The sequence below is a fragment of the Poromitra crassiceps genome (assembly GCF_964638095.1).
Source record: "Poromitra crassiceps genome assembly, chromosome: 18".
Taxonomy (NCBI): Eukaryota; Metazoa; Chordata; class Actinopteri; order Beryciformes; family Melamphaidae; genus Poromitra; species Poromitra crassiceps.
The window spans coordinates 7,871,166-7,887,876 of NC_139636.1; the positions used below are offsets into that span (position 1 = coordinate 7,871,166).

Consider the following 16,711-nt stretch of genomic DNA (forward strand, 5'->3'; position numbering starts at 1 on the left):
ACAGATATGGTGGCCGCCTACCAATTGTCTGGGAACAATTTTATCTATAATTCAACAACAAAATATATGCAGAAAATCTAAATTTAATTGGATATATCAAATGGACTATAGTAGAGAGAAGCGTCTGCACATCCACTATGCAAACCAGGTGCTAGACTAACTAGTGGTGCTAGTCCATATATCAAATGGACAAAACAAATTGATGTCATGTCTTCCAATGCTTTCCCTTCCTGTGGTTATACAACTACGTCGACATATAAGGAACTGTCACTTGGCCTCATATGCATACGTGTGATAAGACTTGACGGCGTGGGCCATAGATTGTGTAACCGAGCCTGGCAGGAAGGCGGCCCGGGTCAGGAATGTCATACAGGAAGTGGTCTAGAATTAGACTTCCTGTTCCTCCCGTCGCCCCTCTGTGGGTGGAGTTGGTGCTGAGGGTTATGCAGCTCAAGGTGATGACAACAACAAGGCTGCTTTCTACACACGCACACAGCTGTGGAGAAACAGCCAACACCTCACAACCACTGGCTCTGGTTTCTGGGTGGTGTTTAGCTTTACTGGCATGCTGGATTCAAATTCATTACAGCTTTGACAGTGCAGAATGTGAATATTTGGGATAGGGAGTGGCTGTTTCTTTACAGATTTGTGTGTGTCGCATATTGATTTGAAACATGGTACATCACTTTTCAGAAGGGATTGTTTGACTCTAGTCCCACTTGAAAAATCTTCCCTCCCAACCGCCACCCACCTCTGAACTCTGAGCCATCATTCCCAGTAAATTATAAAATGCGTATATTTTAAGGGGAACAAGTAAACCTATCGTCCCCTACGAGGCTGCGACTTTGGGCCAATCGGAACACGCATCATCTCTGCCAGTTTCAGCAGTTATGGCCTTTCAAATTTTGACATTAATTGATTGAATTCATTTGACAAATAAAAAAATACAATACACCAACAAGCATACAGTATAAAATAGTCAATCAGGATATCACAATAAAGTCGTTAAACTTATTTCCATTGCAGTCCTGAGGTCTCAGCTGGGACTGGGAGACAAACAGAATAGGGAATGACTTTTACAATAATGAGAAAACATCAATATAGAACAATCAAGAATAAAAAAGAGGTACAAACCTCTACAAAGTACTGGTTGAGTGGGTGAGGTGAGGGTCTGGGACGTGGGGTCAGTCGGTTGCCTTGTCCTCAGCGATGCGGTCCCACCCTGACAGGAATACCCTGCTGCTGTCTCCACCTGATACTGAGAGACAAACGCCTCGACAGAACCAGATTTAGACTGATTATATAACGAGGCCAATCTGTTCAACGTGGTGCACCTCTATATGATGCTGTTTGATTGATTACATATTGTAGAATTGATCAATGTTACACTGGTTGTCTATGAGAAGCACTTAAAGGTACAGTTCATCCCAACATCAAAATTACATATTTTGACTCTTACCTGTGGTGTTGCCATTCCCTCTAGATTGTTTTGCTGCCTTGCCTTCTCTATCTACAGACCTGGATGCCTGCCTTCTCTATCTACAGACCTGGATGCCTGCCTTCTCTATCTACAGACCTGGATGCCTGCCTTCTCTATCTACAGACCTGGATGCCTGCCTTCTCTATCTACAGACCTGGATGGCAATTGGCTTGTGGCGCTCAAAGCCCCAAAAGAATACATTTGAACATTTGAAAAATTCAACAGCATTGTCTCTTTACAGAAATCATGACCCGGGTCCTCGAGATAATCCACAGAACTTGTGAGCAGTTTCATGTAGGAACTATTTTCTTTAGACCAAACTACACCTGCTAGTTTAGACCGAACTACACCCGCTAGCTGCTAGCTAACAGAACTACACTTGTTAGCTGTTGGCTAACTAGATCTGGATGGATAAATAGCACTACAGATAAGAGGGAAAATATGTATTTTTGATTTTGGGTAGACAGGAGTATGTTACTCCTTACTGCCCTTTTCCACCCTGACAAGAATACACTTCCAGGGGGAAACAATGGCTGCTGCTCATGAATACCCAGAATTATTTGGCATGACTGTGCCATAAAACATCAGCATCTTCAATCCAAAACTATGCATATTGGTAGCAGCCTTCCAACCCTACAGAACCTTCATTTTTCCCCAGCCATTTCTGAGTCATACTTTTTCTTAACACGTTTCCTTTCATTCTCAATATCGTATCCAACTTGGAATTCCAACATCAGGCAGGCAAGATCATGCATAACACAAAAATATTGAAATGAACATGAGGAAACTTGAAGTCCAGAACAGGAATGGATCTATAGTTGCCCCCCCCCCCCCCCCCCCCCCTTCTTCAGACGTAGTGTTTGGCTTGGACTCTTCTGTGTGTTTTGAAGTGGGTCCGGGAAGCCTTGCAAGGCGTAAACAAGGTGACTGTGGGGGTCGGGGTCAGGGGACTTTTACTGGGGCCCACAAATAAACAACAGAGTCCCTCAGGGGTAGAGGAGCAGCCCTGCTCGCCCGCCGCCCCCAACAGCTGCAGAGGATCAGACGAAGAAGACACAGTCTGCTGTGTTTACGAAAGAAAGAAACACGCTTTCTGCTTCTGGGGCTCTGTGGGTTGTACTGGCTTCTTCATGGGTTGTACTGGCTTCTTCATGGCCTGTGGGTTGTACTGGCTTCTTCATGGCCTGTGGGTTGTACTGGCTTCTTCATGGGTTGTACTGGCTTCTTCATGGCCTGTGGGTTGTACTGGCTTCTTCATGGCCTGTGGGTTGTACTGGCTTCTTCATGGGTTGTACTGGCTTCTTCATGGCCTGTGGGTTGTACTGGCTTCTTCATGGCCTGTGGGTTGTACTGGCTTCTTCATGGGTTGTACTGGCTTCTTCATGGCCCGTGGGTTGTACTGGCTTCTTCATGGCCTGTGGGTTGTACTGGCTTCTTCATGGCCTGTGGGTTGTACTGGCTTCTTCATGGCCTGTGGGTTGTACTGGCTTCTTCATGGCCTGTGGGTTGTACTGGCTTCTTCATGGCCTGTGGGTTGTACTGGCTTGTGCATTATTATACATTGCTTCTTCCAGTTATTGCGTGGCTAATTGGTTTCTCCCTACTGGTCAAAGACACTCTCTGGTGGTTCTGTGGAACACCAGGTCCACTTACTGCTCCCCACCTCCCTCTCTCTCTCTCTCTCCCTCTCTCTCCCCTTCCAACCTCCCTCCCTCTTTCTCTCTCTCTCCACTATGTCACCATCTGGATTGCTTCTCTGGTTCACTCCTCTCTCCTGTCTTTAGCGCTGCGTTCATGTCCTGTGGGAAAAACTGCTGGAGTGACGCAAAATTCTCGAAACGACGGGCGGCTGAGCTTGTTTGAAGCCGTCGAGAAAAATCTTTAATGACTTAGTTTGAAGTCATTAAAACTCTTTTTTAAACCACTCCACAGATTTCATGTTAACAAACTATAGTGTGGCAAGTCGGTTAGGAGGACATCTACCCTAACCCCCTACAGCTACACATCCAATTGACTCGAATTATCTCAATTAGCCTATCAGACAGAAGCTTCTACAGCCATGATGACATCGTCTTTTTGGAATTTTCCAAGCTGGCACAGTCAACTTAGTGTCTGTAAACTTCTGACTCACTGAATTGTGATATAGTGAATTAACTAATTAATCAAACAATCACATGATTGAGTGAAATAATCTGGAAACAATTGTTGGAAAAAAATACATGTGTCATGCACAAAGTAGATGTCCTAATCGACTTGTCTAACTAACTATAAACCACTGTGGAGTGGTTAAAAAAAGTTTATGTAAAAACCTAAGTGTATGTAAATGTCAACTTTAGCACTTACCATCAAACACAGTATGTTTTAGTATGGAGTTCATATTTACCATCTTTTCCACAGGACCTGAATGCTGCACATTTCCCTATGCCTTCCCTAGCCCAGCACCCCCCCCCCCCCCCCCCCCCCCTCTCTCTCTCTCTCTCTCTCACACACACACACACACACACACACACACACACACACACACACACACACACACACACTCCAGCATTACTCTCCTCCTCCCCTCCCTTCCTGCCGGCCTCTCAGTAGAGGATGTGTCTTGGAGAGAGCGTGTGTGTGTGTGTGTGTGTGTGTGTGTGTGTGTGTGTGTGTGTGTGTGTGTTTGTGTGTGTGTGTGTGTGAGAGAGAGAGAGAGAGGAGGGGGGGGGGGGACCAGGGGAAAGCCGTCAGTAGAATGGATTATGTGCCCTCTCTCTCCTCCACCCTTTCTCCTTCTTCTGCTCCTCCAGCCAGCTCTCGCAGCGCTGCACGGCACCCCGGGCCCTCGGACGGGCGGACCAGAACTGAACTTCAATGTCAGCCGGGGATCAGAACCATGGTGGTGACAAACCAGAAGGTAACGGGCAAAAGGGGCTTTGCATTGGGCACACATGCTTATAGCCAGACAACACAGACTGACAACATTGCTGATTGCTGAATGACTCAACACCCACGTCTTCCAAAAGTCTCTCAAAACAAAGCATGATGGACATGTCATGAACATGAGTCTTCAATATCTATCCAGTAAGAATTAGACAGATATTTTGGTTTGCAGGCCGATATTGGGCTATTATTAAATATCAGATATTGGCCAGTCAGTATCGTCCACCTCTGATATGATGGTTCCTTCTTCACCACAGCTACATCCAGTTCATTTGTCTTTGCACGTCGTATTTATTCATGTATAATTGTTTGATATTGCTGTTGTGAATTAGTTCTTTATTCTCAAGGCAGTAATGTATCTCAGAATTCCTCCTGCTATTGAATAGGTGCCTTAAAGCAGTGCTTCTCAAACTTTTCCATGTCAAGGACCCCTAGACTGACACAAATTAGACCACACCCCCCCATTTTGATCAGATTTTGTCCGAGGGTCCCCCATCTGATAAGATTTGTGCTTTTAGAAAGAGTCATACATTTGTCATTGTGTTACTAATGGATGGAATTATAGTGAAAATAAATTAGTCCCTTTTTTACTGAGGACTCTCTGGAACCTCCTCGAGGAGCCCTGGGGGTCCCTGGATCCCACTCTGAGAAGCACTGGAGCTGCCAGCACTAAAGAATTTAATGAGTGTGTTTCAGTGGAGAGTTGATGAGTCCCATGATGGTTCTGTTCCAGAAGCCAATAAGAAAACACCGAGCCAAACACTGAATACTTGTAATTGTTTTTGTAGGGAATTGCTCATATTTCTGAATAGCATCCTGTACTGTTCTGCTGTGTGCTTGGACCATGATGCTGCAGTATCTGAGTATCATAATGGCTGATGGCCCTCTGGAGAGATGGCGTATTGTTTGGCGGATTTGCTGATGTTGACACATTCAGGGCTCAGATTTTGTGTTGGTAGGAGATAGCTGAGTGTCCCATGACCACCTCTCGAGACAGAGACTGTTTGTGTAATTGAGACCTGAGAACGTACACACACACTCTCTCACACTTACACAGAGTCTTGAATGACTATCTTTGTGAGAACAGCTTGTCGGCTGCATTCGTTGGCCAAGTCCAAACCATAATCAGTATAGTCAGCCCACTACAGGGTTCCCATCCCTTCTTAAACATCAAATTCAAGGACTTAGCAGGCCCAAATGCCTGGAAGCCCAGTCCCCATATGGGCATGTATCATCTCATATTGATCGCAGACCCCTCAATTGAATGACCCATGTCTATTTATGTCTATTTGCAAAACTTTTCAAGGTCTTGATTTTTTTTCTCTCAAATTCACAAACTTTCAAGGATTTCGAGGACCCGTGGGAACCCTTTGACTATGAAGACACTCTCACACACACGTGCACAACAGACACACAGTGAAACTGCCCCGTGCTGAGTCACAAGCACAGCACATTACCCTATGCTGAGTCACTAACCAGCACATTATTCAATTAAGGCCAATTAAGACGTGTAATTCAAACAGAGACTTTGTCATGTGACATTGATGGTTGATGCACTGTTTGCACAGCCGACTGCCTCACTGCCCTGTCTCACCGCCCGACTGACTGTGACTGCATGACTAACATCAGCACGTCATCTATCCAAGCTACAAAAGGATGACCTCCCTGAGAACTGAGAGAAACCACTGAGTTGTCTGGTGTTTATCAGTGATTCTCAACCTGTTTCATATAGGACCGTAGCCCCGTTGTGACTCTTTCCGTGTAGACGATGCTACCCAACAAGAGTCCCGTATCCATACATAGACTTGCCTGCGACTCTCGCTCCCAAGCTGTCTAAATCAGAGATACGCACGTATTGACAAGTGTCACAGAAATATTTCAAAGCCACCTACTAGAGCAGAAGGGTTCATTGCTTCTCGACGGAGGGGTTTGAAAGCTTGATGCTGCTCATAAATGCCTCTTTTTTATCCGAATTCTGTGCTGGTGATATTATTTTTTCCGGGTTAGAGCTCCCAGCCGTCACAGTGCTCAACAGCACCACTCTGGTCAAAAGCTTGGCTAAATAACGCTAGAGCAGTGATTCCCAACCTGTGGTCCGCGGCCCCCTGGTGGGCCGCGAAGGTATTGCAAGTGGGCCGCCAAATCATTTCCAAAAAAGTATGATTTTTGAAAAAAAAAAAAAAAAAATCTTTTTTTTTTTCAAATTTTTTTTGGAAAGATTTTGAAAAATCATACTTGAAAAAGTATGATTTTTGTTTCTTTGATGTTATTGCTTTTGCTTGAATTGAAGTTTCATCTTTACATCATCTTTATATTGGGTTTGTGTTTATTTGTAACCCTATCGATTTAATGGGCTTTCTTCTGATATTTGGATTTTGTTTGGATCTGATATTGGATGTCAAATTGTTATGAGAATGCATTTTTCCATTGTTGAAGGATACCGTTATTTATTAATCATTTGTTAATTAGCCTGTTACAGACAGCCCCTTGCTTGTCATTTCTGACATCTGTGTGGTGCTGATGGACAGCTCCTTGAATGATTGGTGTGTGTGTGTGTGTGTGTGTGTGTGTGTGTGTGTGTGTGTGTGTGTGTGTGTGTGTGTGTGTGTGTGTGTGTGCGTGTGTGTGTGTATGTGTGTGTGTGTGTGTGGACAGCTCCTTGAAAACTGTAATACTGAAGGTGTTGCAACATGTTACAGGTGCTGTGTTAGTGACTGTGGAGCTTCCAACATGTTTCTCCTGTATTCAGTTCAGTCCTTTATGTTCAATTTTCAATAAAAAAGTGCTCTGAGAACGCATTATATGGCCTTTGTATTTATGGGGTCGGAGGTGGGCCGCGAACATTTTTGAGACATAAAAGTGGGCCCTGAGTTGGAAAAGGTTGGGAACCACTGCGCTAGAGATTTAGGCAAAATTTTGGCGAGGGAAAAACGACCAATTTCAAAGGGGTCCCTTGAACTCTCACCTCAATATATCTGAATGATAATGAGTTCTATGGGAAGTCTCCCCTCCTCTTACCACTTTTTTCTTTTTTTTTTCCACCTGACTTACTAACATTATTTAGCCAGAAAAACTGAGAAACTAGTCAGAAAAATGGTGGTTCTTTGGCTCCGCCCACTGATGTTGAACTCAGCCAATGAGATGACTTGTGACTCATGTCCAGACGCAGTGGTGCCGCCAGCAGAGGTGTGGCCAGAGGTGGCGCGGGCCGAGTGTTTGGCCCGTGGAGCTGCCCTTAAGTGGGCGTCGGGTGTTTTCTGTCGGCCTGAGCACCTGGAGAGACTGAGCCAGTACAGGAAGAGAGAGAGCCAGAGGACTACCTCCATACACTCCAGACTCAAGGTGATCACACACACACACACACACACACACACACACACACACACACACACACACACACACACACACACCTGCCTATAGTGCTGGGCGATTATTCAATATTCTCATTTATCATCTTCCAGTGGAATCATATCATGATGATATGAAAATATTTTAATAGCGTGACACATTTCTGCTGTCTGAATTGATGATGACAAGCACATTTATTATCTCTGATAAAAAATTAGGTATGTTTGGGGTATTATTTGAATATTTCTGTTTTGTTTGACATCACACCTAACATTACCATTTGGTTCAATGTGATGAACTTGATCATTTGATTATTTATGTGAGTTTGCATACATGAACCACATCGTGTGATATATATTGATGTTGAGAAAAAATCCTGTGATTGTGGTGATAATATGGATTTCAACCATACCTACAATCAAACACTGGAGAAGAAAGGTCATTGTTTTGAGTCCATACTGCAGCTCAATGATACAACATGGCGTCATGCCGCTTCCCTTCCAGTCCATGGTGCAGTCGTACCTGGAGGGGGTGGGCTGGGGCCTGGGGCAGCTGCGGGAGGCCAGGGCCGAGCTGCAGGAGGTGTCCCACGCCCTGAGGAAGGCGGGCCTGGAGTCCAGCCGGAACGCAGAGGGGGTCACATCTCTGGAGACGCTGAGGGACGTGTCAGTCAACCACTGTCAGCTGCTCGCTGCCGTCAGCAACCTGCCACGACTTTATTCTGGTGAGTCAAATGCCTGAAAATAAACTTGACAAATCCTACCATGAGTTTATCATAATAGACACCAGTAGCATCAAACTGATGACGATTGATTGAACTGATTAAGTTCTGGCAAAGCAAGAGTGGTAACCAGACACATCTCTCAGTGAGTATGTTTAGCTTAGCTATTAGCATTTCTCCTGCCATTTTTCCTTTGAAGGCCTCTGTAGTGCAGTGGCTTTGGTGTGCCCTCTTTTAATACGTCCATGCATTATTCACAAATGTGTTCTGTTTTCTGTCTCCCTCTAGTGCTCAGGAAAAAAATCGCTTATTGTAGTTTTAATGTTTTCTCTATGATTATATGATTTGGCGCTATATAAATATAACATTTAAATTGATTGATTGATTGATTGATTGATTGATTGAATTGATTGATTGATTGATTGATTGACAATATAGAATCCTTTTTGTTAACTGAACCCCCCCTCTCTGTTCCCCTGCCCCCCTCCTCTCCTCCGTCTTGCTGCCAGTGCGTAGCATGGTGTTGGAGACTGAGCGGCTGGTGGAGTCGCGGCGGCTCCTGGAGGCCCATGCAAGGCTGATGGAGCTGGAGCGCGGGCAGGACGACATCCTCTGGCAGCTCCGCGGGGCAGCAGGGCATGCTGGGACGGCAGGAAGCGCCCTCAGCGCCGAGGACGAAGAGCTGGTGGCCAAATATTTCTCTGGCGTTGGCCGGCTGGTGGAGGCTCTGGGTAGGGATAGATTGGAGCAGGTATCTGAAAGTTTTGGAAGCCAATCTGACTGAGAATTAAGTAAATTAGTAAATTAGTCAACCAAGTATCTGCATCACTTCAAAAACATAATGGTTATTTTTATAACCCCAGTTCCATGAGTAATACGAGTTCAGTTCAGTTGTTTATAGCCCCTTATATACTACATCCATTACTACATCCTATATCTACACACAACATAGTTTGCATACATCATATACATACTAGACATTTTACTAGATTACATTATGATACTTAACAAACACAGCATATATTTGGACTGTGGGAGGAAACCAGAGACACGGAGAGAACATGTAAACTCCACACAGTAAGGACCAGGGTGGAGATTCAAACTCATGATGTGCCACCCACCATGCACATATGAGCAAGTTGTCTCACTATGAGACAGGGTTATGGTTAGAAGTTGTCTCACTATGAGACAGGGTTATGGTTAGAAGTGGATAGAAGTGGTTTTTGAACAATGTCTTGTACGCACGCTGAAATAGAATATATAGCAGCTGAAGTTCTAATGCCTACCTGCCTACCACGTCACTGCAGGTAAGGAGCTGTGGGCGGTGGTGAGCAGTGGCCTGGCTCTGGCCCGGCAGAACCCCACGCCTTTCGTGTCTGCGGTGAGGATTGTGGAGCGCGAGGAGGCCCTGGACCGAGCACTGCTGGAGGAGAGAGGAGGGGCCGGGGGCCACGGCAGACCCCTGCCCCCCGGGAGACCTCGCTGCTGGAGGGAACGCTTCTTCCAGGTCAGTGTCCGCTGCTTCAAATATGAAGCCAGTTCAGTTTCTACCGCTGACATTTATGTTTCTACCACTGGCATTTCATTTTCTATCCTGTATATGTTTCACCTGTCTAGTTTCTACCAATTTTCTATCATTTACAGTTTTTCCTGTGTTCTCCAGTTCAAGAGCTCCTCCATATACCAATGTTTCAGATCTAGCGCTTCACTGTTAGATGATCGTTCTATGGTCACAAGAATTGTAAAGACACTGAGTGAGGCCCTAATCTCGGAAACTCCTCATTTTTGGTTGCTTGAAATGTTGGTCATCCATGAATTGAAGTTCATTCAACTGTTGCATAATCTATAGATGATAGTGGGTGAACGTTCAAGAAATGGACTGACCATTGAGAAACAAACTAATGAAGCAAGGTCATAAGAATAGAGCCATATGGCAAGGCTATCCCATAATAATATTTTAACTGTACTGTGTTTTTGTTGGCGTAAGCTACAATCTTTCTGCTCCCACCTTTCCCACCTACCAGGTACTAGAAGAAGCGGTCTCCACGCGGTTTCGTAGCGTGTCCTACCTGCACACGCGTGGTCCGGGCCTGGCCGGACACCTCTCTGCTCTCCAGCATGGTATCATGGCCGACCTGGCCACCGTGCGCCACCTGCTGGAGCACTGCGTCCCACCGCATTACCGGTTAACGGGAGCCTACCTGAGGGCCAGCCACCGCTGTTTACATGCACACCTGGCACAGGTGAGTGAACCGAGAAAATACAGAGCAATAGACCCTTCTCACGGGGGCCATTTTGTGTCGAAAAGGCAGGGTAAACACAGGTGCAAGCAAAACACTAATTTTAAGTTTCCAACTTCCATGATTGGATTTTGGAAACCCTCATTAGTGTTTTGCTTGCACCTGTGTTTATTCTGCCTTTTTGACACAAAATGGCCCCCGTGAAAAGGGTCTATGCTGCCCCATGATGAATAGTGGTGGGTCTCCACAGCAAGTACAATAGATTTGAAAACTAGATTACATTACATTAGAATAGAGTAGTAGATTATCTTAATGATCGCTTAAAAAAATCGAAATAAGCTCTTTCTTATATAAGTATATACAGTTAAAATAAATCTTGTATTGGTTGTTTTTCCCCATGTGTTGATCCCCATCGAGAGTTCATAGTTTCATCACCTTTTCACTACTTCCTCGATACAAACTCGTGTTAACCTAAGTGATATTTGTCACCTAGGTCAGCAGTTGGGAGCTGGAGAGTGGAGAGATCTTTGCTGTGCTGAACTGGGTGCTGCACATCTACAACAGGTGAGGAACCACACATGTGCATGACAGCAGCATGTGGCTGGCCTGGTACTGTTTTCACCTTGTGAGTCTGTGTGTCATCATGGCAAATGTGCTCCTGGAGACACAGAAGCCATTTTGAGTACTTGGACATGTGTTTATAGGTCGGTCTGTCTGTCTGTCTGCCTGTCTGCCTGTCTGTCTGTCTGTCTGTCTGTCTGTCTGTCTGTCTGTCTGTCTGTCTGTCTGTCTGTCTGTCTGTCTGTCTGTCTGTCTGTCTTTGCAACTTTTTTTTTTTGGCACGGACACAATACAGAAATGGATTAAAAAAAAATGCAAAAAAGAAAATAATAATAATGAGCAGGTAGAGACAGGAAACCCTGCACGGGCTTATTCTGGGTCTTACAAAACTAACATTTTGTTTATTTAAAGTCACGGGCTGGTGTGATCCTATCACAAGATGGTCTCTGTTTACTTAGCGTGTCATTCTTTGTCTTTCTGTCTGTGTCATTCTTTGTGTTTTAAAACTCCTTGTTTAATGTGGATACTGCTTGGCTTGACTTGACCTGGCTTGATGTGGTTTATTTAACTTGACTTGACCTGGCTGATAAAAAAACATTGCTATCTCCCGCTGCTCCAACTTTGGGCTATCAAACTATGAAGATGCCCAGTACAGCTTTAATAAAAAAAATATATATATTTTTTTTAACAAAATGTTATGTTCATTTGGGATGGAACTGTCACCTTCTGCACATCGCAGCCTGTCAAATTGTTGCTGGGATCTGATGAGCATGTTTTCGGCAGCCCAGACATGATGGGCCACGCAGAGCTGGTGGCTGAGATGGAGAAAGAAGAGCTAGGACCTCTCATCTCCATGGAGGGGCTGGAGAAGCTGCAGAACAAATATGTACAAAGTGTTCGGGTGAGTTACCTGAATGCTGTCTTTGTCTGATCCCTCTTTCTGTCTTCTCTTGTATGCATGTGAAGTTGGTTGAAGATAACATAGATTACAGGCTGTATGTATCCTGGTGAATGTCCTCTAAAAGCAGGGTTCAGGTAATTCCCAGGTCTTAATAAGTTTGGAAACGGCATAAAAAGGTTTGGAAAAGGAAGGGAAACGTATGATATTTTCAGTAGATTTAGACCCTTGTCACCTCAAATACACTGCGATTAATCGCTGTGAAGAATAATATGGCATAGTTGGAAGAAGCAAATCTAACTGAACACCAATGAAAATTTACAAATCTAAAGTGTCAAATAGCACGTTGATGATATCGATGTTATTGAACTCGATACAGTGTTTATGTGTCCGTGTCGTTGCTGTTGTAGAAGAGTGTGTCAGAGTGGATGCACAAGGCTTTAGAGGTGGAGCTGACAGACTGGCAGAGGGACCAGGAGCCGGATACAGACCATGAAGGCTTCTACCAAACCAGCCTGCCCACTATAATCACACAGGTACACATGCCATGCTGATATACTGCTACTTTTCCTTTTCTGTTTCTTTTTTACTATTATTTTGACATTGAAAAAAACTCTTAAAGTAGCATGAAGTAATAATAACCAGAAAGAAATGCTGAAACACTGATAGAACTTTACAGTAGTTCCTCCTACACAAGCCTCAGATATAGCCCCCCCACCCGTTCCCCATCCCCTTGGGCTACAGTGGCCTGATTTTGATTTAAGTAATAAACTCACATTTTGAGAATCCTCATGGAATCTCCCTGGGAATGCCTATGCCAAGGTGCTGGAACACAGACTCGCTCCAATTCTTGAACCTCGGATTCAGGAGGAGCAATGTGGACCAGCTTTTGATCGTCCCACAAGCTGTATTCACATTTTTCTGTGGTGATTGGTGATTTTTTGGTCTGTACTGTGGTAGATGCTGGAGGAGAACGCCCGGGTGGCTCTGATGATCGGAGAATCCCTTCGAGACCAGACTATACAGATGGGACTATATGAGATGGAGAACCTTTTAAACAGGTGCCAATTATTTTTCATAGTCTTTATTCTCATACGTATATGAAATTGGCTTCCAATATGTCTTGCTATTCTTCATCCTCCTCCTCTGTCTCTCTCTCCTTCCCTCCAGGTTCCGAGAGGCTCTGGTGGAGTTTGGGAAAGAACATCGCAGGGATCCGAACAGGAACAAAAACAAGTTCTACCTCCACTACCTGCTGGCCTCCATCAGTAACTGCATCATCCTCAAGTAAGATTTGGCCTGAGTGACAAGACACAGAGATACAGTAGCTTGTGTTTGGATGATGCCAATGGCAGCTCCTGCAAAGAGGGAAAATGGAGAATGCCATGGATCATCCCTGGTCCATCCATACGTCACACACACACCCTCTCCCCTCCCCTTCATCCAGGACGTCCACAGAGAGCCTGCAGCAGCAGCAGTCGTCCCGGTCGGCGGGCCAGTTCTCTCGGACTCCGCCCAACCCGCTGGCGGCTCTGGACCGGGCGGTGAGACGGGCCTGCCGCCTGGTGATGGACCAACTCCAGCTGGACCTGCAGCCGTTCCTGCCGGGCCTGCTGACCCGACCCTGGCTGGTCCAGGGCGACCCCACGCCCAAACTCTGCCAGGTCCTGGAGCGTCACCTGGAGCTGTACGGTCGCGTGCGCCCCCCCTGCCGGCAGGTCACCCCGAGCTTTGCCCTGTTTTTATGATGCACAGTTGTATCTGCATAGCGCGGATGTGGGGGTCGTAGTTCTATGAATGTTTCTCAGAGGGAGAAATAACCTCATTGGTTCAAATGTTCGCGGCCCACATCTGACCGTAAACCGTACGGAGGCCAAATAATGCATTCTCAGAGCACTTTATATATGAATGATAAAAGGAGCTGTCCATCAGCACCACACAGAAATCAGGAAGTAAAAATGAGGGCCTGCAATAGGCTAATTATAATAACAATCTCAAAAAGCGTAATGTTTTGCAAATTTGGCGGCCCACTTGCAATGCATTCGCGGCCCACCAGTGGGCCCCTGACCCACAGGTTGGGAATGGTTGTTCTATAATGTTCCTCACTGCCAATGCTCTGGAGATGCATGCCAGCGCTCTGTTGGAAGACTGCTTGCTACTGTAGGGTGACTGTTGATGCATTCTAAAACAGGCGGATATCCGATATTTAATAAAATATCGGTCCTAAATATCAGCAAAGGGATACAATGGTCACGCCCAGGATGTAGGTTCAAGTATACCTGCTGAATCCTCTCTCTATGGCCCACCGTGTCCCTACAGCGTCTGCAGGAGGAGGCCCAGTGGCTGACGGTGGTGGAGTACGTCAGGGCGCTGATGCAGAAGAGGCTGGTGTGTCGGGGGGCCGAGGAGAGGAGGCAGCTGGCTCAGCGGATGGTCCAGGACGACCAGCACTTCAGAGAGATCTTCCACAGCCTGGTGAGGACGACGGACTCTATTGAACTGTTCCTCGACAACTCTGCCACAGACCTAAGTCGCAGTGTCGTGGTGTTTGATGTGGTGCCGATTAGACCAATATACTGTACAGCGTACGTGCTGATATCTCGGGCCGATTTGGGCCTTTTGTTAACAATCTGACCTGGTTCAGTCACCTCTTTTTTATATACTTTATTTTTTGGTTTTATAACATAGGTAAACATGAGGTCGATCAGTTACGTTGAATGATAAACACAGAGGTTGTTAGACACAGAATGGTACACACAGACACACATACACAGTGAACCAGGTGAAGATGAGGTTTTACTCGAGAGCCGCCTTTTTTGTCCTTTTTTTTTTTTTTTTTTATCTAGCAATATTCTAGAACTCTACTGGGGTCTAGACTGAGGGTTAAGTATTAAAAGTGCATTTGCCATTGCATTATTATGCTATTATATTATTATAACAGTGGCAAAAAATGGTCTTAACCTTGTGTGTACCTGTCCTTCTGTTTAGGAAGGTGAAGGGTCAGTGCCTGAAGTTAACCCTTTGGCCTTACTGCCCGTCCTGGCCGACTTCATCCGACTCAAAGACCCCGGCCTGCTCACTCTAGAGGTTTCTGGACTAGCGGCAAAATACCCCGACATCAGGTGAGCCCTGCTCTCCCCTGACCAGTTTACTCATTTCTCTTGTGCTGCTACACATCGAGCTCTACTGCAGAGATTCCTCCTGAACAGGGAGCTGATGTGTTGTTTGTGCCGTGTCCGCAGTGAAGAGCACGTGTCCGTGCTGCTGGACGTCCGTGGGGACGTCTCCAGAGACGTCAGAGGGACGGTGCTGGACCTTCTGGAGCAGAGCGCCCCCCCTCTCCCAGCGGGATACCGGCCCATTTTCACCGACATCCTGGTTCCTCCCTCCACCATGTCCTTCTGCCTGCCTACTGCCATGTGCGCGTGACTGTCAAACAGAGAAAACTGAAATTGTAACTTAACTGTGGCTCAGGGTGGATCTTTGTTCTCGGAAGGAGTTTTGATCAGGTCCCCCTACTGTTTCATTATGATGGGCAGGATTTAATTGCTGGTCAATTTAACTGTCTTGCTCAAGTGCACCTCAACAGTAGTTGGTGCCTTCCATTAGCACCCAATCACACCAATTAACTCACAGCAAAAGTGACCCTCTCCCAAAACACAGCAATTTCCCACACAAACAAAACCACTACAAACAAAACTCCAAATCAAAACCACCTGTGAATGTAAGTTAGTGTGACGATACAGGTCTACCATGTTACATATATTTTCACTGCAAACTTCTGCTTCTCAGACTTCTAGGGCTTGGCTACTGCCACCCTAATATCAACTGCTAATAGACATTCTCAAAATTCTGTTTCATGTCCAAATTAAATTGAGGGTCAAACTCTTGAACGTCATCTCCTACATCACCACAATCAGTTTTATGGTTGGGGCGGTCAATTCCTGAATTAACTCTATTCCAATTCAACTGACGGATTGGAATTTGGAAAGAAAGAAACAATTCTTGAAACTTGAAATTATTTTTTCTTTTCTTTTCTTTTCTTTTCTTTTCTTTTCTTTTCTTTTCTTTTCTTTTCTTTTCTGAGGTTAGTCTTAGAAGTGAAATTTCATGGAATTCAGTTCTGTTTCCTATCATTCAATTTCAATTCAAATAATTTTTCCTTAGAGTTGGGTGCAACTCCAACTCCAGGAATTTAATTGGAATTGACCATACATTTTCTATTCAATTCAGTTCTCAGCCGCTTAACGCAACAGACATTCCGTACCGTAACAATTGGGACCCAACTTTGACCTTGGACATGAAAGATGCACAAGGAAATAACTCAACAAATGGTGTATTCAACTACAAAGCATCTGATACATCCAGGTCTACGTATGCCTGTTGAAGAGACAAACCGTGAGATGCTGAATTAACTTATGACTTGTTTATTTTGTACGAGCCAGTGAGTCAATGTGTATTATATTCAGAATGGTGTAAAATGAAAATCAATATGAAACACATTTGTGCTTATTTCTGCAAAGGGAAGTTCGATGATGGTT

At 45.1% G+C, this 16,711-nt stretch overlaps 1 protein-coding gene across 1 annotated transcript; it reads left to right on the forward strand.

Annotated features, from left to right (window-relative positions):
* Positions 1-4,333: 4,333 nt before the first annotated feature.
* On the forward strand, positions 4,334-15,599 carry LOC310793160 (exocyst complex component 3-like protein; the record flags this gene model as incomplete). The annotated part of the gene is made up of 15 exons (XM_083654920.1): positions 4,334-4,376; positions 7,566-7,744; positions 8,255-8,474; positions 8,981-9,202; positions 9,779-9,978; positions 10,496-10,714; positions 11,205-11,275; positions 12,056-12,173; positions 12,581-12,706; positions 13,131-13,231; positions 13,341-13,457; positions 13,618-13,888; positions 14,490-14,645; positions 15,159-15,292; positions 15,413-15,599. The coding sequence occupies 15 exons, from the start codon at positions 4,334-4,336 to the stop codon at positions 15,597-15,599; spliced, it is 2,364 nt and encodes a 787-aa protein (XP_083511046.1).
* Positions 15,600-16,711: the final 1,112 nt, after the last annotated feature.